Source organism: Mixophyes fleayi, chromosome 8 (genome assembly GCF_038048845.1).
Source record: "Mixophyes fleayi isolate aMixFle1 chromosome 8, aMixFle1.hap1, whole genome shotgun sequence".
In the NCBI taxonomy this organism is placed as follows: Eukaryota; Metazoa; Chordata; class Amphibia; order Anura; family Limnodynastidae; genus Mixophyes; species Mixophyes fleayi.
In genome coordinates this window covers 20,832,890-20,855,450 of record NC_134409.1, presented here as the reverse complement: position 1 = coordinate 20,855,450, position 22,561 = coordinate 20,832,890, and the positions used below count along the sequence as shown (strand labels likewise).

At 42.1% G+C, this 22,561-nt stretch overlaps 1 protein-coding gene across 2 annotated transcripts in view; it reads left to right on the top strand.

Annotated features, from left to right (window-relative positions):
- LOC142099006 (cytosolic carboxypeptidase 6-like) overlaps positions 1-22,561 on the top strand; it is a 1,251,957-nt gene that overhangs the window by 786,273 nt on the left and 443,123 nt on the right. For both annotated transcript variants that reach the window (XM_075182041.1, XM_075182040.1), the window contains one exon: positions 20,742-20,781. In XM_075182041.1, coding sequence (XP_075038142.1) covers positions 20,742-20,781 — 40 coding nt within the window. The remainder of the gene's footprint in view (positions 1-20,741; positions 20,782-22,561) is intronic.

Sequence of the window (22,561 nt, the reverse complement as noted above, 5' to 3'; positions counted from 1 at the left end):
TTAGATCCCCCGCCCCCTTCGCCCCCCCCCTCCCCCGTCCCTTATCTGTCTATAAAGTCATATACTGGAAGGGGAGCAGTGATTTGCAGGCCTCCTCCATAAATGATTGAATGAGGATATTGACTGGAGAGTCCTAAGGCAAACAAGCCGATGGATGGACTCTCTTTGACAGGATGATGGAAAAGAGCCTTGGCTTGTACTTAGCTGCCCTTCTAATTGGCCTTTATGAATATTTAATGAAATCAAGATGAAATTCAATCAGAGCTTTTAACTGCTGAATCTTAAGGAAAGAAAAAAAAAAAACCCAAGCATATTATTAGATTTCACTGTGTACACAGTGAGGCGGTGCTGTATCGCTTCTGCTTGTAGAACGCATCAACCTGCCCTAGCTCGGAGAAGGGATTTATCAGGGGGAGCTTTGCTTTTAGCACAAGAAATAATAATATAATGGCTGGCCATTGGCAAAGTTTAGGAATACACGACACCGGCAACAAAACAGCGTTAACATTTTAAAATTTAAAACCAGTAAAACAGTATTTATGGGAACAACAAACCTCAAAAGTTAAATGTTCATGTATGACGTTAAAACATATTGTTCTGTGTTATCCTAACTTTCTATCTGGTTAGTGAAGTTTCCAGTCCCCACTCAATTACAGACAGTAGGGTCACACCCCACATTTTAGAATAAGATCTGAAAGGGCAAAAAGCTGAGATTTTGAAGCAGAGTATGTCAGTTAAGCTGCTGTGACATCACTAGCCCTGTCACGTGTATAAATGCACCAATCCATTCTGTGTTTTTCTGCCATCCTGCATGTCACTCCTACGGTACACAGAATGGTGCACATAGGTTAACACCTACTTATTGACATGTGGTAAGGAGGTGATAGAGAGAATGACTGTCATACTGCACTGCACAGTAACTAAAAGCCTTTAGACTTAGTAATATAAAAGAAGCTTTGAACCACTAGGCCCAGCACAGATTATTAGGCCCTGCTCTTGCACTAACCCTGCATTAAAAAAATACTGTATCCACAAGATGTGGTTGGTTTGACTGGAGGAGAGAAGGGACAACCTCCACCCACAGAGGTCCCTATCCCTTTCCTAAATTACACCCTCCCCCAGTTTTAGCACCCATCAGCTGTGGTTAGCTTAAGGGATGGAGGGGGGGGGGATGCTGACCTTCTCTCATCTTCACTAAATTCTACCACAGAGAGACCCTTTACCCCATTATATTACAATGGAATTACAGTAGTGAGTCAGATAAACTCAACCATATGATATTTGTTACTATATTTGAGAACAAAGAAAGAGGACACAGAAAAAAGCAAAGACATTGTGCAGAACTACATGTGATGTCCCATGTGCAGGGGCAGGCTGGGCTGGGGTGCCGGGGGCATCTGTGTGTAGTCAGTGTGTGCAATGACACAATGGTTGAAAGTCTTCCCAAATGATTGATTGTCGCCTCATTTGGTTGGTCGTGCCATTCATTATTTTCGTTCCAATCTCCTTTCCGTTGTGTAGTGTGTATAACATTTGCGAGCCTTCTCGCAAATGTTGCTTCAGTGTGTACGAAATTAAAATTATTGCTCACTACAACATGGCTGTAAGAAGTTGCTAACGGGACGGCCGCTCTTCCCTTTATCGTCTGAAACAACACCAGTGTGTATGCAGTCCATGGACCGAGCGATCGGACCATCGATCGCATGTAAAATCGCTCGGCATAAAAAGTTGATGGAAAATTCTGTAGTGTGTACCCAGCTTTAGTTTTGTTGTATTAGTCAGTCTGTCCATCCCCTAAAGCCACAACATCCAGTTTTCTCTTACTGACCAGATGGTTACTTTATAGAGAATGGCGACTCGCATGAAGAAAAGAAAACTAGCCAAAAAAGTGACAGACTCTCGTTAAGCCATTTGTTGTTTTTACAGATGAGTAAAACACAGAAAGTTACGGATTGGTCATCCTATATATTGACTACTCTATTCTACTGTGTCCTACTATGTTAAGAAAAACTACCACAAGGATATCAGCACATAATTTATTTATTAAACGTACTAAAACAACACCAAAAAAAATCAATAAACTAAATACAAACAAAACTTAACTAACAAGAACAATAAAAAAAAAAATCTAATAACTTGCAATCACTCTCCAGAGCTGCTTCTTCTACAGAGATTGTAAGATGGCGGACAGGAAGTGGGAGGCTGAATGTGTCCAATTGTGGAAAAGTAAATTTCGGTTAGATTCATAGGTCTTTAATAAAGGGTCAGTAATAAAATAGAATAAATTATAAACTACTAGATTATTTTAGAAAAACAAAAATATCAAGAAATTCTCAACAGGTTCTATTTTTGTGGGTTGACATAATTAGTAAATATTCAGGTTTATACTAATATGTAGATACTGAGCTGAAGTAATCAGCAGATCCATCAGAAATCCAAATTTATTTATTTTTTATTTTGTCAGTTGATGACAGATTACATAAGAATTTCACCTACAAGTAAAAATGTTTTGAGTTGAATTTGCCAAGATAAGATAAAGTATAAAGTTTTGCTTCAGTCTGCCGTTACCACGACTCACAATTTATTATTGTTGCAAAGTTCTCTCCTGCTGTTGCTGGACCGATTTCAAACTGTTCTCCGTGACTCTCCTCCCTGAGCAGAGCCGGCACTCCCTTGCCCGGAGTTAGCACATCCACCATGAAGCTCCTTTTGGACTCTATGTTGCAGTTGCGAAAGTGACTTCACTGCGCATGCGCCGCTCACCCTATGCCCACGCTTGTTCTGACTCGTAACTTAATGTGGCATGTCTCCCGTGTCAATAATATGTATTTTTTGGGCTGATGAGTGCCGGTGGGGCACCCCGGTAAGCACGGCGTTCTCCTGCCACACTTACTGAGCTTACTGTGTTGGTCAGACCGAAGGTATCTTATCTAAGTCAACTCCATTCAAAACTATTTTCTTAGTATTGGATGAAGTGGTCCTTTAAACAAGGCATACCACAGCCCAATTTACATACTTCTCAGTATAAAATCAGCAGTGTATGCCACTTATTGAAGGCCTATAAAGTAAAGATTTCTGGTAGCCACTATCAATAATTAATTGCCTTTTTTGTCCATCTACTAATTAGGAAACCATGCAAAAAAATCTGATATTCAGAAGTAACCATCTAACTAAAGAAATGTGTAAAACTGTTACAAACTGTGCCTCATTCTGTATTTAAATGCAGTATTTCACTGGCAGAAATTGGCTTTTTGTGTTCAATAAGTAATTCCCCCTATCATTTTTGTTCTGCCAGAAACTTCCAATTCTACCCCAACCATACCGCAAAGCAGAATTAATTGACACCATCATTATCTCAATTTTATTTATAGATTAGATCATAAACCCATCACCGTTAATTGCTGCTGGTGAAGTGTATTTAACAAGTCTTCACCGGCGGTACTTACTTGTACCACCATGATGTTTGTTCTAGTAACGCAATCTCAGGCTACAGCCTCCGAAAAGCTAGGCTTTAGTCCCTCCACTACTCGCTAAATAGCCATTTGTTGCTATGCAGTGCAGTGCTGAATGGGACATGCCACAGGGCATTGCAGGAGCATGCTACAAAAGTTCATGCTGTAAATGTGCATGTCGTCACTCCGGTGGCATGGATCTGCAGCTAAATCCATGCACTGCCTCATGCTCATTGGGCATGAAGGTTCCACTGAATGGATATGATGCTTCAAGCTTAGTCGCTTAGTGTGACTTTTACAAGCATCCATGACACTTAGGTCTTTTCTTGTGATAACATAATTATAAAATTATAAAATTATTATTATCGTAGATGTGTAAGGCGTCACAGTGCTGCGCAGCGCCGTACAGTAGGGAAAACAGGATATACATAAAGCAAGGACACACAAGGCAGACAAAATAAATGCAGACATGAAAACAAAGAGTATGGAAGACTCTGCTCATTAGAGAGCTTACATTCTAAGTGGAGAAGGGCACAGATGAGAAAAGAGGAGAGAGTGTGGTTCAGAGTGGAGATTGGGACAGTTGTGAGGGTGCATTAGTGTGAATAGCGTTATCGGGGATAAGGTCACCTCTAAAACAGAGATGGGTTTTTAGAGAGCGTCTAAAGATTTGAAGGCTGTGGGAAAGTCTGATTGAGCGTGGTAGGGAATTCCATAAGTGGGGAACAGCACGGGAGAAGTCTTGTAGGCGGGAGTGAGAGGTGGTTACCAGAGATGAGACAAGGTGCTGGTCAGAGCTAGATCTAAGAGAGCAGGAGGGAGAGTATTTTGATATGAGAAAATATGTCAAAAAAGTCTTTAAATGAGAAGTAAATGCACTAATTTGCATAGATATTATTATATAGTGAATGCCATGTTTTATTGAACTGAATAAAATACAAGAAATAACTGGAGTGCTTAACTTAACTTAATAGGTCTGCAGTTCTCTCTTTCTTTATCAGCAGAGAGTGAATGAGGGATGGGGAGACTTGCTGTATATACAGTGTCGATTGGCAGGGCCATCTTTTCCATTGGGCACGATGGGCAGCTGCCTGGGGGCCCCACAGGCAAGGGGGCCCCATAGGCACGGCTCTTAATGAGAATAAATAATCCTGCAAAAGATAAAAACCTGCAAAAAAAACCTACAAGGGTCACTAAGCAAGTACATCTATCTATCTCTATCTCTATATATCTATATCTATATCTGTATCTTTATACATCTATATATCTATATTTATATCTAGGGGCCCCGGTGCACTGCTTTGCCCGGGGGCCCATAATGTTGTTAAGATGGTCCTGTCGATTGGTTGATTCATAAACGGGCAAAACCAGTTATGTCGGAGCCACTCAGTCTGAGCTTTGAGACCTACACCAGATCCCATTGGGACACTGTCCTTAAGATGTGTGAGGAGCGTCTGCAATTTGTAATGGAGTAAGGAGGTAATGCTGTTAATTTCAATAGAACTGCAAAGGAAAATCAGGAGTACTTGTCTACTCTCCCAGAAAGACCAGGAGACACAAATGTTGAAGGATCCTGGAAAAGAAAAAAACATTTAAAACTAAACAGTGTTCAGTAAATCCGAAACCAACTGCTGTAGATAGATGTGAAAACAGTCTTAATTCGATGACTGTTAAAGTGCTCGGTTTGCTTAATCCAGAAGTAGCCAATCAGGGATATCCTATATTTGAAACACAATTGTAACTCTGAGAGGTCTGCAATAAGAAACAGCCTAAGTAACTCAAAGGCCAGTTGTGTTTGGCTTAATAACTTAATGCTGTGCAGCAAGTTGATGCACCCTGTGGCTCTCCAGCTGTTCTAGCTGGCATGGCTTGCTGGGACATGTAGTTCCATAACAGCTGAAAAGCCGCAGGTTGCCCACCTATGTTCTACAGTTTGAAAGAGTTCCGCTGTTTTCCTTTCCGTCCATTTAAATGGAGATTTTGTTTTCTGAAACGCATTGGCAGAAAATCTTTTCTTTCATGGAAACACAAAGGGAAGATTAGTATACAAATGGAAAAGTCACACGGCAGGAGAAGCTCGCTCCATTTTAGGATTGCAAATGTGCCTGTGTCTCTTCCGCAGATAAGCTGTTCATTGAAGCAATGTGATGCCTTTATGCAAAGCAAAATACATTGTGTCTACAGCACTCTCAGCTTTAGGAAGTCTTAGAAAATACTTTTTTTGTTAACCACAAATAGAACAAAATAGGGGACTCCTCTTGGGTACCTGCAGAAAGCTTTATTCGCAATATTCAGGTATACACATAACATGCTTATCTTGTAATGATACACAACGATGAAACAGAATTTCACTGTACAGTAGTATGACATCACCACAGTTTTATGACATAAGTGGAGCTGCCAAATGGCTATTTTGTAAGATTTACTGCATTCAAAAATTTGCATTTAATAGCAGTCTTTCAAGTCACTACACAGACCTTTTAACACAAAAAAACATATTGATAGAATACTACAAGATATCTTGTGATGCACTTAAATCTATATATAAAGTTGCAATATCATTATGGGTTCTATGCTTCAAGAAGATGCGGTGTAACTAAATATTCATTGCTGCACATCGCAGTGATGCATATTTATGCACCGCTTGAATGCATCATGTCGGGGCTACTCTGGGAGCCCCAGAAAAGTGACAGCTCTCCTGCGATCCAATTTTCCTATGAGGATGTACTATACGCATGCGCACAGTACTGACGCTGTATCGGACACTGCAAAGCCAAAGAGGCTTCAGCAGGATCCCACAGGAAACGACAGGCAACGCCATCCTGAGATGGCGTTACCTCTATGCGCAATACACAGTTCATCAAAGCTTGATGCATTGCAGAACATTGCAGTCCCCGTAATAATCTATTGGGACTGCGATGCTGCACGGTATTTGCATAAACGGAGGAGATTTCTGTGATGCATAGACTCCCATAGATGCTAAAGGCATATATAATGGACAGACTGAGCGTTTTAGCTAACCCCTTAAGCAGTTTCTACATTGCTTTGTATCAGATGCCCAGGATGACTGGTCCCAATTGCTTGCCTGGGCTGACTTCTCATGGAACAATCTGGTGCAGGACTTCACAGGGGTGTCACCTGTCTACTTCAATCACAGTTTCCACCCAGTGGTTAAACCACCTTCTCATGTCTCCTCTGGGGTCCATTTTACAGACAAGCATGTGCAGGATCTCCAGTGACTGTGGTATAGGCTGTGGTAGCTAATCAAAATAAGGTTTGTGGACCAGTAGAGATGGGATGGGACGGTGTTTTCAGTGTTTATATACAGCATGGTTCTCCACACGCAACATCGTTCTGAAGATGCCCTTGGTCAAACTGGAGCCTAAGTAAATTGGTCCATACCCAATCAGCAGGAAGATATGTCTGATAGCGTACAGGCTAAGGCTACCACCTTCCTTCCGGACCCATCCTGTGATTCACGTCTCCCTTCTGAAACCGGTGGGGAAGGAACCATTTCCAAGATAAGTGGTGGTTCCTCCTTCCATAGTGGAAGTAGAGGGCCACCAGGAAAATATTGTCTAGCCGGTCATTGGAGAAGCATGCAGTTCCTGGTGGTTCTGATGACTACTCTTGGATTAAATTGACTGATGTTCACATACCTGTTGTGCTCACCAAATGTTTCAGTCTATGTCCTGCCAAGCCTAGAAGGGGAACTGTAATGATCCGCCACAATACAAGATGCGGATACAGATGGGACCTGGCAGTGCATCAACACTGATAAATGCACACTCTTTATCACTTGCAATCAATATTTATGCTAAAAATCAGGTCAATCAGCTCACCTGTATGCATTCTGTATAAGGCCTTTTGCACAGGCAAAGTTTGGATTTGTGTTTCTCTGTTGGTGTTGTTTTGTTCGCCTGTTCATTGACTTCAGCTTCGTCTCTCACTATCATACCTTCTCCAATACATCGACTTTGGGTTCATCTTTCATGGCCCATCCTCTCAGAACTAAGCAGCTTGGTTGGACTTGGTATGTCTCTGATAGCTACCCCAGCCAACTGGTTCTCTCCTGGGTGCACCCAGCAACATGACATCTCTCTCTACAATTCCTTTTCACCCATAATGTTAAAAAGAAAGCCATATCTATCAAGGAAAATATACTATATAAACATATAAAACATATAGTATAACTGTCATGGCAATAAGGTTTCTAGGATCCGTCTCGGGACTCCTGGGGCTAGCTGTGGCAGGAGTGTAGTGGAAACTGGGAGGCCGGATGCATGCCTTGCTCATAGAGCTTGCTCTAATCCCGTATACTAGAAGTTAGGAGGAGGAATACTGGACTGGACTCCGTACTGAAATAAATGCCTGGAATCTAGAGCTGATGGACTGGAACCTGAACGAAGGAACAGATGGGACCTGAACCCACGACCAGAGACTCAGTACCTCCAAGAACTCAGAGACTCAGGCAAATATAGTACCACAACTGGGACCGGGAAGACTTGGAACTCAGGAAGAGGATATACAGGGGTGGCAACCTCCTGAACAGACTAAGCCTGGAACTGGCCCTGGACAACTCAGAACTCAGAACCTGGTTTAGACCTGGAACTGGAAGTCAGTACCCCAAAATACAGAAATGGCTCCAGAAGGTGGATGACTCAGAACAACAACCTACTACCACAGATAACCAGTAGGAGAGACAGGAATAGGTTGATGAGAGGAGGATCCAGACAGAAGATAACAGTTGGAATCTGTACACAAGCTGATAGAATGAAGGTGAATCCACACAAGGAATAAACCAAAGTATTTATTTCAGCAGGCAGAATGAAGCAGAGTTCACACAAAGGGTTAATGGTAAAAGTCCATATAGCAGCATACACGATGAAGCTGAACTCACTCAAACAGTTAATGGTAGAAATCCATAGAACTGCAAACAGAGTGAATCTGAATTCACATGAAGGATGATGGTTGAGATCTGTATACAGTAGACAGGATTGAAGCAGCAGCAATCAACAGCAACTGTGGGAGTCTGAAACTAGGAAAGTAGGACTGACTATTTGCACTGACAATTTGCTGAGTGTAGGAGGAGACTCTTATAGTCTGCAGAGGAAGCCAATTGGTGGATGACATCAGGTGTTCAGACTCAGCCAGATGCTTAGCAAATGTCTCACCCAAGATGGCAGCCTCCGGTACTGCAGACAGAAGTCACGCTTGTCCCAGGATCGAATGCTGCATTCGACCAGGAGGGAGATGTACGGTGATATGGTACCGCCGAGTGGTGTAAACAGGACTAAGACCCAGATTTGTGACAATAACATTATTTTAAATAGAACTTATGTTATTATTTAAATGTTAAAATTGGTCTGATCATTAACACATAAAGTACCACTGACTATAAAAGGGTTAAAGGCGCTTGACATTGATGATGGCAAAAAGTAAACAACCTTTATGTCGAGAAACATTATGAATAGAAATATATTAAAATAACTATTTCATTTTAAAATATGGTATGAAAAAAACCAGGTACTATTGGGTCTTACCATGCTGCCACATCTTGCTATAATATTGTGGGCGGGAACAAGTTGTAAATAAATGATAACTCATTTATGACAGTTTTTCAGATAATATTTTAGTCAATTGACATATTAATCGGGCCCTTTAACACCTTGGTGTCACGGTCGTCTGAACTTCTTGATCCGATTCGGGACCCTTGGGACTAGCTGGAGCAGGAGTGAAACAGAACTTAGCAGCCTGGATGAACTTCTTGCTCATGTTCTTGCTGATTGTAGAATATAGCAGGGGAATTAGCAGTCTGGAAATGTAGACAGGAACAGTGCACTAGTAATGGAGACAGGAACACTGCACTTGTAATGCAGTCAGGATTACTGCACTTGTAATGCAGTCAGGATTACTGCACTTGTAATGTAGTCAGGATTACTGCACTTGTAATGCAGTCCAGAACACTGCACTTAGGAATGCAGACAGGAACACTGGAGCCAAGAACTATCCTCTGGAGAGAAGTGTGTTGTTCTGGCAATGGACAGATCACAGAAGCAGGTTTAAATAGGGTGTCCCAAACAACTATTGGCTGATCAGTTCATGTGATCACAGCTGCAGAATCTGGTTGGTCTGGAATGATCACCTGACTGCATCCAAGATGGCCGCGCCCATGCAGCAGAACAAACAGTATGTGTTTGTTTACAAATGGAGGTGTGGATGATGGGAATGTTGCAGACGGCCAGAAGGGACCCAGGTAGCCGTGATATGACAGCGGCGGATGTGGTAAGTGCGGCTAAGATCCCGATTTGTGACAGTACCCCCTCCCTTACGAGTGGCCACTGGACACTTAGATTGGGGTTTAGTTGGAAACTTGCGGTGAAATTTTCTGATGAGAGATGGAGCATGGACATCAGAAGCTTTGATCCAGGCTCTCTCTTCTGGACCATAGCCCTTCCAGTCGACTAGATATTGTAAGGTCTTATGTCGAAACCGAGAGTCCAAGATCTCTTTAATTTCATATTCATCACCATGTTCAGTCTGCACTTCAGGAGAAACCAGTTTGGGTGTATAAAACCTATTTAGCACCAATGGTTTTAAGAGAGAAATATGGAAGGAGTTGGGTACCTTGAGGTAAGATGGTAAATGTAATTTGTAGGACACTGGATTGATGACCCGGGAGATGTTAAACGGTCCAATAAAGCGGGGAGCGAATTTCATAGATGGAACTCTGAGGCGTAGATTGCGAGTTGACAGCCATACTCTGTCTCCCGGTTTCAAGCTTGGAATGGCTCGTCGCTTTTTGTCGGCCTGAATTTTGTAGCGTTGGGACGCTTTAAGTAGAGATTCCCGTACTTGGCGCCAGTGGCCTGCAAAATTCTTTAGAAAAACTTCAGAGACAGGTACTGAGGCTGTAGGAAGTGGAGTAAACAAGGGTACCCTGGGGTGTAGGCCATAGACCGTATGAAATGGAGTGGAAGCAGAAGATTCGTGATAATGATTATTATGAGCAAATTCTGCCCAAGGAAGCAGATCTACCCAGTCGTCTTGTGAAGAAGATATGTACAAACGGAGAAATGTTTCTAGGTCCTGATTGACTCTTTCCGTTTGCCCGTTGGACTGTGGATGATAGGCCGAAGAGAAGTTTAGTTTGATCTGTAGTGCTTGGCATAAGGATCTCCAGAATTTCGCCACAAACTGAACTCCTCTATCTGAGACGATTTCTTCAGGACACCCATGCAAACGGAAGATCTCCTTTATAAATTGCTGAGCCAGTATAGGTGCTGATGGGAGGCCACGGAGAGGAACAAAATGCGCCATTTTAGAGAATCGGTCAACAATGACCCAGATGGTATTGAAATTATTAGAATTTGGCAAATCAGAAACAAAGTCCATAGAAATATGGGTCCAGGGTTTGGTGGGAATAGGCAGAGGCAAAAGTTGACCAGCTGAAGATTGTCTTGAACTTTTATGTTGGGCACAGCTGCCACATGCGGAAACAAATTGCTGAACATCCTGATGAAGAGTAGGCCACCAGTAGCTTCTCGATATGAAAGATTGCGTTTTGCGGATGCCCGCATGACCGGCAAATCTAGAACAATGTGCCCATTGGAGCAATTTTTTACGCAGATTCTCAGAAACAAAAGTTTTTCCCTGGGGAGGTGTATTGTTGGGTCTACTGACTGCGATGCTGAGTGGGTTGATAATAGGCCGTGGATCCACAGTGATGGAATCTTCCTCTTTCACCATAGAACGTGACAGAGCATCGGCCTTGCGATTTTTGGAACCGGGACGGAAGGTGACATGGATATCAAATCGAGAAAAGAATAGTGCCCATCGGGCCTGTCGTGGATTCATGCACTGTGCAGTTTTAAGGTAGAGCAGATTCTTGTGATCCGTGTATATTGTGACAGGATAACGAGCTCCCTCAAGTAAATGCCTCCACTCTTCAAGCGCCAATTTGATGGCAAGCAGTTCTTTGTCCCCTATGGCATAATTTCGTTCAGCTGGTAAAAATTTCCTGGAGAAGAACCCGCAGGGATGCCATTGCTCATCAGCTGGTTTTTGGGAAAGAACTGCCCCTACTCCGACAGATGAGGCATCAACTTCCAAGTAGAATGGACAGGTTAAATCTGGTTGCCTGAGTATGGGAGCAGAAATAAATGCTTGTTTCAGAAGTTGAAAAGCTGTTTGGGCTTCTTCAGACCACTTGGCAGGATTAGCTCCTTTTCTGGTGAGAGCGGTGAGTGGTGCTACTACAGTAGAGTAGCCACGAATAAATTTTCGATAATAGTTCGCGAATCCCAGAAATCGCTGTACTGCCTTTAGTGTAGATGGTTGAGGCCAGTTAAGAATAGCTTGCACCTTCTCTGGGTCCATACGGAGACCAGTACCTGAGATGATATACCCCAAGAATGGGATGGATTCAACTTCGAAGGTGCATTTTTCAAGCTTGCAATACAGTTTATTCCTTCTGAGACGGCTGAGGACCTCTTTAACATGTCTGCGATGGGACTGGATATCAGAGGAGAAAACGAGGATATTGTCCAAATATACCACAATAGTATGGTACAGTAAGTCCCGAAAGATTTCATTTACGAAATTCTGAAAGACTGCTGGGGCATTGCTCAGACCGAATGGCATGACTAGATATTCGTAGTGCCCATCCCTGGTGTTAAAGGCGGTTTTCCATTCGTCGCCACGCCTAATGCGAATCAAATTGTAGGCCCCGCGGAGATCCAACTTTGTGAATATTTGGGCACCTTTGACTCTGTCAAATAACTCTGTGATTAGGGGCAGAGGATACCGGTTCTTGATGGTAATGTCATTGAGACCTCTGTAATCGATGCAGGGACGTAATCCACCATCCTTTTTCTTTACAAAAAAGAACCCGGCTCCTGCTGGTGAAGAGGATGGACGAATGAAACCCCTTTTCAAGTTCTCTTTTATATATTCAGACATAGAGTTTGTCTCAGGGATAGAAAGAGGGTAGACTCTGCCACGTGGTGCGGTTTTACCTGGAACTAGATCAATGGGACAGTCCCAATCCCGATGAGGTGGTAGAGTTTCAGCAGCCTGCTTACTGAAAACGTCTGTGAACTCTTGGTAGGCAGAAGGAACTGTCAAAACTTCTTTATCAGAGGTGGCGCAATGTGGAAGAACACGTTGTAAACAGGACTCGAAACAAGTTGGAGCCCACGCCAAGATTTGTGGAGTCGACCAGTCGATATGGGGGTTATGCAATTGAAGCCATGGAAACCCGAGAACCACAGGACTAGTGGCTTCTGGGATGACCAAAAAGGTAAGGGATTCAGAATGCAGAACTCCTATTTGGAGAGTCACTGGAGAAGTCTGATGCGTAATGGTACCCCCTGGAATACGGCTACCATCAACCGCAGAGAGAAAGATGGTCACTGGAATTTTCACTAGTGGAATGGCTAGTTCAGCAGCTAATTTGGCAGACATGAAATTCCCAGCTGCTCCTGAATCCAGCAGGGCTGAAATGTATTGGGAGTCTTGAGCGTGTTTCAGGGTGACTGGGATAATACAGTCCTTGCCTTTTGGGGAGCGAAGGGCCACTCCTAGGCTCACCTCCTCATAGTCAGCTAGGAGGGTATGTTTACCCGGTTTGCGAGGACAATAATGTAGCAGATGTCCGGAACTGGCACAGTATAAGCAAAGTTTCTCTCTAACTCGCCGTTGTCGCTCGGTGGGTGAAAGACGTGCTTTGCCTAGTTGCATGGGTCCTTCAGGGAAAGGAGACAATGCGCAGGCCCGTTGAATAGGGAGGAACTTGGGGTGTTTCAGCCTCCTCTTTTCTAGAGCTCTCTCTCTGAACCGAATATCAACCCGATTGCAGATGGTAATCAATTGGTCTAGCGTTGTAGGTAAATCCTGAGATGCTAATACATCTTTAATGTGGTCAGACAGGCCCTGCCAGAAGACCGCAACAAGAGCATCGTTATTCCAAGACAGCTCAGAGGAAAGTGTTTGAAATTGAACGGCATACTGGCCCACGGTCTGCTGTCCTTGCCGAAGCCGCAGAATATCTAAAGCGGCTGACGCTGTTCTTCCAGGCTCGTCGAATATTCTGCGGAAGGTAGACAGGAAGCTATCAATATCAGATAAAATTGGGTCAGATTTTTCCCAGAGCGGTGATGCCCATGCCAGAGCTTGCCCTGATAGTAGCGAAACAATATAAGCAGTTTTGGTACGTGCAGTAGGGAAATTCCCGGGTTGTAATTCAAAGTGTATACTACACTGGTTGAGAAACCCGCGGCAATTCTTTGGATCGCCATTGTATTTAGCTGGCGTGGGAAGATGGAGTCCGGATGAAGTGGGTAGTGAGGCAGGTATTACTGGCTCAGGCGGAGTATGGGATGGTTGACTGCGGAATAACTGCAAGGTATCCATACGTGTAGAAACATCCTGCAGCAATCTCAAAATTTGCCCCTGGTTAGTTTCTTGTCTCTCAATGCGTCCAGCTAATATTTGGACAAAGTCCTCCCTCGGGGTATGTTCCCCTGGCGGATCCATTGGGCCAGAACAAACTGTCACGGTCGTCTGAACTTCTTGATCCGATTCGGGACCCTTGGGACTAGCTGGAGCAGGAGTGAAACAGAACTTAGCAGCCTGGATGAACTTCTTGCTCATGTTCTTGCTGATTGTAGAATATAGCAGGGGAATTAGCAGTCTGGAAATGTAGACAGGAACAGTGCACTAGTAATGGAGACAGGAACACTGCACTTGTAATGCAGTCAGGATTACTGCACTTGTAATGCAGTCAGGATTACTGCACTTGTAATGTAGTCAGGATTACTGCACTTGTAATGCAGTCCAGAACACTGCACTTAGGAATGCAGACAGGAACACTGGAGCCAAGAACTATCCTCTGGAGAGAAGTGTGTTGTTCTGGCAATGAACAGATCACAGAAGCAGGTTTAAATAGGGTGTCCCAAACAACTATTGGCTGATCAGTTCATGTGATCACAGCTGCAGAATCTGGTTGGTCTGGAATGATCACCTGACTGCATCCAAGATGGCCGCGCCCATGCAGCAGAACAAACAGTATGTGTTTGTTTACAAATGGAGGTGTGGATGATGGGAATGTTGCAGACGGCCAGAAGGGACCCAGGTAGCCGTGATATGACAGCGGCGGATGTGGTAAGTGCGGCTAAGATCCCGATTTGTGACACTTGGTGCCTAAGGCAAGTGCCTGAATTGCCTTACCACTGAGCCGGCACTGTATCTCAGTGTCCTATAGTCAGCAACTTTATCCACAAACTACTTCTCATCCTGCCGTTGTCTCCCAGTCTCTGATCTCCAAGTTATAGTTATAGCAGAGTTGGAATCCAGTAGAAAATTAAAATCAGTCAACAAACGTAAATCCTCTTTCCTTTACTGCTTTCTCAGCTCAGTGAATAGCAAACGTCTCTTTGTGTTATCAGAGTCCCTCTGTGTTGCCAGATTCGTCTTAGAATCACTGTTTGAGGTTCCAAACAATCACATTACTTCTCTGGGAATGACAATGATCTTGCAGAGACATTTTCAAACTTTATAGCATACATTTGTTAGCAATAGCTTTTATTTTATGGTCAGTTATTGGTATTGCAAAAATAATATAAACACTTTCAAAATGTTCGCTTAGAAACATACATATTTAATAAAGCATTGCTTTTGTTAACCCATTGCACGAGCAGTATATTGTGTGGGCAATGCTCCACTGCCCTTGTGATACTGTCTTGGAGCTGTAAGGGTTAAGTTATGGATTCGCCGGAAAAGTCTCTGCAGATATGGAAAGGTGGAGGCCAGCTTGCCCATGTACAGTGGAACCTGATTTTGGCTTTCAGTTTCACTAAATTCTTTAGAAGAGTGTTTAAAAACATTCAATTTATTTAAAAATATTTTAAAAACATTATTCATTAAAAGGGTTTATGCAAAGAAATAATGTGGTTTTTTTTTCTGAAAACCGAGCACACCTGAATTTAGGGGATCCAAGTAGGCTCACGATCCGGCTCGCTATCTCCGCGTCCTCGGATCTGAATCGAGGCAAAACGTCATTGTTGCGTTGTTGGATCTCACGGGTTTTGGATTCCATAAGTACCTCCCTTCCCAGAAGATTCAGCGCCATTGCTCATACAGAAACGGGGGTAGAAGTGTTCTTGTCACTTTCCATCTTCCAGTGACATTGCTCAGTGCCATTGCTCACACAGAAACAGGGGTAGCAGTGTTTTGTCACTCTCCGTTCTCCAGTGACATTGCTCGGTGCCATTGCTCATACAGAAACAGGAGGGGTAGCAGTGTTCTTGTCACTCTCCGTTCTCCAGTGACATTGCTCAGTGCCATTGCTCATACAGAAACAGGAGGGGTAGCTGTGTTCTTGTCACTCTCCGTTCTCCAGTGACATTGCTCAGTGCCATTGCTTATACAGAAACAGGAGGGGTAGCAGTGTTCTTGTCACTCTCCGTTCTCCAGTGACATTGCTCAGTGCCATTGTTCATACAGAAACAGGAGGGGTAGCAGTGTTCTTTTCACTTGACAAATATTTACTGGCAATGATTGGAAGTTAATGTTATTGAGGTTAATAATAATGTAGGGATAAAAAAAGAGCCAAATTATGTGATTTTAGCAAAAATAATAGGGATTTTAGGGAAAAAAAATCGGATCCAAAACCAAAACACGTGAGGGCGGTTTTACCAAAACCAAAACCAGAACACGAACCTAATCCAGATCCAAAACTTTAGACGGTCTTTGAAAACCCATCTCTTTTTTAGAGGTGACCTTACCCTGATAACACTATTCACACTAATACACCCTCACAGCTGTCCCATTCTCCACTCTGAGCCACACTCGCTCCTCTTGTTTCAGCTGTGCCCCCTTCCACTTAGAATGTAAGCTCTCTAATGAGCAGGGTCCTCCATATCCTTTCTTTTCATGTCTCCATTCATTTTGTCTGCTTTGTCTGTTCTTGTTCTACGTATGTCTTGTTTTATGTATGTCCTTGTCTTCCCTACTGTACGGTGCTATGGAGCACTGTGGTGTCTTACAAATTTACAATAATAATAATAATAATAATAATAGTAATAATAATAATAATAATACGGTCCTTGCACAACAACAATCATTACCTGACACTCGTGTCGTCATTTTGGCAAATTGCGTCATTTATGCCTCCTGTCCAGCCCACTTCCTTAGGAAGTGGGTGGGATTCCGGAAGAATGGTCTGTTCTCCTGGGGGTCATGGAGAACTAGCCAAAATTCGTGAGTCTCCAGGACATTCTAGGAGAGTAGGCAAGTATGACTAAAATTTGGCCTGTCCTTTATGGATGTCAGATTTCATCAGTGGACCTAGCGCTAGGGCCTAGGAACCGGACCCCTGCGGATGGATCCCCACAATTCAGGTATAAGAGTAAAATTACTTTTTAAAAGATGGAATTAGCCTTTATAATCTTTACCCTCTTAGTTGTTTTATTTTTATTTCTATTTCTTGACTCAAAATCAGTATTTCAACTAAATGAGAGAGATGTGACAAGCTCAGACATGTTGCATTGATCACCCCCCAAATCACAGTCTGAGGACTTTGTTCCTTACCCAAGACGAATGAAATATGGTTGGTTGAGATATTGAAAGATGATGAACAGAAAGGGACTTCGCTGCCACACACGCTGACTCTCCTGCTACCACAATCCTCCCTCATCCTTTATAGACTGCATTGCGACACTACCAAGGTGACCCTGTATTAAAATAATTGAAACTCAGAAGCTGTAATGATTTCTGCCTGTTCCACTTTTGGCGTCTAATACAGAGGTGGAAGTGTTTTGTAACAGCTGTATGGGAACGTATAGCTCCCCAGAGCACAATATATTTAATACCCAAGTAAACATTAATAACGCAGGCTGGCTGTGTTTTTGTAACTCACAGAAAGATATGTGGATTCGCTCATAAAACACACTGCCCACGGCTTTTCTCCTGAAATATGCATGCCAGGGGATTCCAGGCAGTGGGCAGTTTTAGGGTCCAGATGAATGTGAATTCATAGGAAAAGATACCTAAGTGAGTGAATGTCCTATCGAACAAATATTAACTTATAACTTTAACCATGGTCATAGAAGTAACAAAGCTTTGTTTAGACTGACAAATATAACAGGCTTCCACTATCTGTTGCCGAATTATGAAAAGCAGATATTAGTCTTTGATAGATAATATAGCGCCACCTATCGTTGAAACCTTCGCGAAATCTAAAACATTGTTTAATCAAATAGGAAATGGCAAGTTGTATTATTCTTAAGTATATGTGTAAATGCTGCAATACCGTGACACACAGTGAGGGTGATTTATGAAATACACTTTATCAAAATGCCATGATTTTGTACCCAGGGTCATCGCACAACAAGATCTCTGGAGATGCCTCCGTAACCTGGGTGTGTTAAAAAGTGGTACAAGCTGAAGCGACGCACTGTCTAAAGCTGTAATCATCACAGAAGCAACCCTTTCATTAAATGAAACTGTACTAATACTGCTCAGTTTAGTCGCGTTTGTGGCTTAAACTAATCATGACAATGAGAGGACACTGAGGTGTCAAGCTACGAGTTTCTGGCGGGTTTGAAAAGTGGAGATGTTGCCTATAGCAACCAATCAGATTCTCGTTTTCATTTATTTTGCACATTCTACAAAATGATAACTAGAATCTTATTGGTTGCTTTAGGCAACATCTCCACTTTTCAAACCCGCCCAAAACTCACAGCTTGATACATTTACCCCTCCCCCAGGCTTTCTTTATTGCATGTGGCATTTTTGTGTATTTGAGTCCTTGTTTTACACTGGGTGATGTGTGGCCAGAAATGCCCTTCTCCAGTGCAATTGGAAGGCGCAAGATGCATCCCATTAAAGTACAGGACGAGACCCCATCTCTGCCAGCTTATATACACTGCCGTCTTGCTCTGTAAATCTATGCATTTTATCTACACATTTTATTACATATGCAATTTTTATTAGCGGACTCAATTTTCCTGTAAAAATTAAAGCTCCATTACACAGATACATGTATAAAACATCTTTACATGACATAACAGCCAATGACTTGGGCAGCTCGTTGTCTCAGTGGTTAGCACTTCTGCCTCACAGCGCTGGGGTCATGAGTTCAGTTCCCAACCAGGGTCTTATCTGTGTGGAGTTTGTATGTTCTTCCCGTGTTTGCATGGGATTCCTCCGGGTGCTCTGGTTTCTTCCGACACTCCAAAAACATACTAGTGGGTTAATTGGCTGCTTACAAAATGAACCCTAGTCCATGTGTGTGTATGCTAGGGACTGTAAACTATAAGCTCCAATGGGGCAGGGATCGATGTGAAAGACAAATATTCCGTGTACAGTGATGCGAAATTAGCAGCGCTATATAAATTAATTATGATAATGACTTTATAGGATTATTTTATACTGTGAAGACTCTGGTCTTCCTCTTACAAGGCAACCTGAGGCAGCCATATCAGCTTTGACCAGGTAGGGGAGCCCAGTACCATCTCCTGGGGTAGATAGGGTTTATAGCAGCCGAGAGATTTCATACAAGTCCAAAGGTGTCGTGCAGCTGGCATCAGCCAGTTATATTCAGTAAAAAGACAGAAGAAAACACCAAAAGAAATACCTTGCCATTCGGATCTAACTAAACACAGGTCGCTCCTGACTAACAGACTAAGACAAAGCAAAAATAAGTTTTATCACAGTAACCTACAGGCAGATATCAGGCTCTCTCTCACAGAGACTCTGCAGTCCCTGGCCCCAGTCAGTGAGAGTCTGACCAAGCTGCAGTCTTTTACTAGCACCACTCAGGTGAAACTACTGATTACCAGCAGAAGACTGGTAACTTGGAAGACTCTGTTAATGGGCCTAATGGATGGAGCCCGCCCTCACTCTCCGTCCATAAACCCCAGGACCCTTTTCTGGGTTTTCACCAGGCCTATAGCCCATCAGCAGCTCACAGACAATAACATTTTCCTGGGGTTTAAAACAAGTAGGTTAGGAACATGAAATATTCCTGCCATCATACACTAACCCAGTGACAGTCACACAGGCAGCAAAATGGAGGGAATGAATTTAAAAGAAATGCTAATGCAAAACTCTAATTTACTATTTACCATGTTGATAATAATGATTATAAAAAGTAATTTGTCTTTTAAAGTACACACAACTTTTTTTGCTTTTTGTTACTTTGTATTGGACTGAAAAGGGCAACATACTAGTTGACGTCTTAGGCAGCAGAATGACTAGGGACATCCACGAGTAAAGATACAGTACATTTGGGCTATAATAAATAACACTATACAAATTAAGGATACTGTTCATTTGTTTACAAGTAAGTCATTTTATATTTGTTTGTAATTATTTCAGAAATCATCTGCAAATAGCACCGAACCACAGTGAGCAGTGTGGGAACAGTAACTTGGTTGAAGTTTTCAATACAGGCCTGTCTCTTATTTCAATGGGTTATCCACTTTTGAATAAACCCCCTCTTTATGTCCTGCTCCGTCGGTTATAGGATTATGGGATTTTCACTCCCCCCTTGACCCCGGCTTTTACCAGATGCAGGGAGGCAACTGCTGTGAAGCTGAGGTTGCAACTGACAATTTAGGAGTAGTCAGTCTGTCCGGTAAGAGTGCGATCCATTGAAAAGGACAGGACAGATTGAGTTATCCTGTGCTCTATGCTGTAGCTGCGGGTCAGGCATCAGGAAATAAACTGGGGAGTTAACCAAAAGTTGACATCCCTTTTAAATGAACTAACGGGAAAGTGCAAACCACATGGTTCTAATTTGATGCATCTACTGAATGTTAGGTTGTTTTCAACTGCAAGAATGTTTTCCTCTGGGAACACTGTCAGGTCGGGAGTTACAGTTGTGTACAGATGTGTGCATACAATAAGCATTAAGGCATAATTCAACTAATTATTTTTTTTTATAGGAGTTTAAGAAACAAAAATGAACTATTACCTTCCATGGTTAATTCACTGGAACCTCTGAGATTCCCGATGGGTTTAGCAGTCCCCCCTCCCTCACCCACTCTCATCTTCCTGCCCAGCCTCATTGAAACAAACCTCTTTATGGTTTTTGAAAGAGTATCTGGTGTAGATTTTGTTTTTTTGCCCGGTAAAATATTTAATGAGCCTCCAGGGGTGGAGATTGCACATTGTAAGGAATATCTACACATTTCCATTATTTAAAGATATATAGAGAGTATCTAATGTTTATGTTTGGAAGGTTATACAATGTAAAGTAACGCTTTTCTTTCACTTCTGTTGCAGCAACAACGAAGATTGGATCTCATTACTATTACCAGCCCCAGTAAGTACAATACTAAACATTACCCAGAAGCCCATTCTTCTTTAGGAGAAGCTTATTTGCATATTATTCTCAGACAAGGAAATCTCCCTAATGTAAGTCTGCTCCTTGTTCTAGCTCTTCAGGTGCTGACCAGGTCAACATATGACGCACTGATGAGATAAATAAGGTTGAAACAGTCTGTAGGTGGGTGTGTCGGTACAAGTTTACCTCATGCTCTGAAATCCTATTGCACTGCTGTTTACATGGCATTACTTATAAATCCCTTCTCCATTTAGAGAGGCTTATTTTCACATGGTACATTATTTAAACCTGAAAATGTCCACATATTTGGTTTCAAAGAATTGGTACAGATTACAAAACCATGAAATAACATGTGCATATTAGTCAAAATAGAAAAATGAAAGCAAATTAAAGACTTCAGGCGGTAAATGTTTTAAGTGCCGATTTCTGCAAATTGGCGACTTTGCAGTGAAAATTTAAAGCGGCGATGGCTCTAAAGGCATTGTTTTGTCTTTAAAGAGTGCTGTGTGCTGTTTAATGTGTACAACCACATTTGTGGTACCAAACTGCACAGATCCAGTTGTTGGGCAGAATGACTGCATCATATTAGACCTTGTGCAGTGTGGTTAGACCTCATGCACATGTCGCTGCAGTCATTACATTGACAGTTGTGCTCATAATCAATCAAACTATAGCAAATTAGCATATTTTTACATAGAAGTCTTTCCTCTTGGCGCCTGGAGTGTTTTTGCTCTCTATAATTTGAAAGTGTTCTCAATACAACACTCAATATTATTATATGTTTGCTATTTTTTCATGTTATATTTGACTGGTGATAATTTCATATTCAAGCACGCTGAATACACTGAAATATAAATGTATTCAATAAGTAGACAAAATTGTCTGAAGAGCAACCCCAAATAGGGTTGGTTTCCCCGTTACTAAGTTCCACCCACTATATGTACAGTTCTATGTTATAACACTCGTCACCTTATTATTGTAGGGTCCTATTGTTTTCTGTTCCTCCCAAATTGTTATTATACTGTGAGGCGCTACATACATTGTGTGCTGCTGTATAAATAATTGTATAGATGCTTCAGTTCTATATTAGTTGAGACGATTGAAGGAAAGGTATTTCTTTATTCATTTTGTGATTTATTATATATTATATGAGATAACATTTCTGATTTTTGATTTATTTATAAAATAGTATATTTGAAGTATTATAATGTGATGTTCCTCTTGTTGCGATTAGTATGAAAAAATAGAAACCAAATAATTGTCAGACCTGTGATAAAAGTACTTTAATGTTCTCTCACATAGCACGATAAAGTACATTGGTAGTGAATACTGTAATATGTTAAAAGGCAATTTCTATAGTGTCAAGTTCACTTGTTATAAATGTTCTCATACTACACACCAGTGGTCCATGTGAGGGTGTATACGGTGGTACACCATACCGCCACTTCTCCTACTGCCTTCCCTGTAAAACTATCAAATTCCATTCACTTACATTCCCATTACATGTTTAATACAACCACTTCTAAATTTCCACTGCAACCACAGCTACCTACATAATTCATGGGATGTTGGATTTACTTGCTAAAGCGCTAGTGCTTCCTCTTTGTAATCCCTGCTTAAGAAACAGGTCAAACTAGTGTTATAAAAATGGGGGTGTTATAAACTCATATAATAGACAAGTTAACCCGTGCATGATACTCATGCATTCTAGTCAAATCAAGCTACTTAAGGTGTTAAAAAGGTTCTTGTCATGCATTTG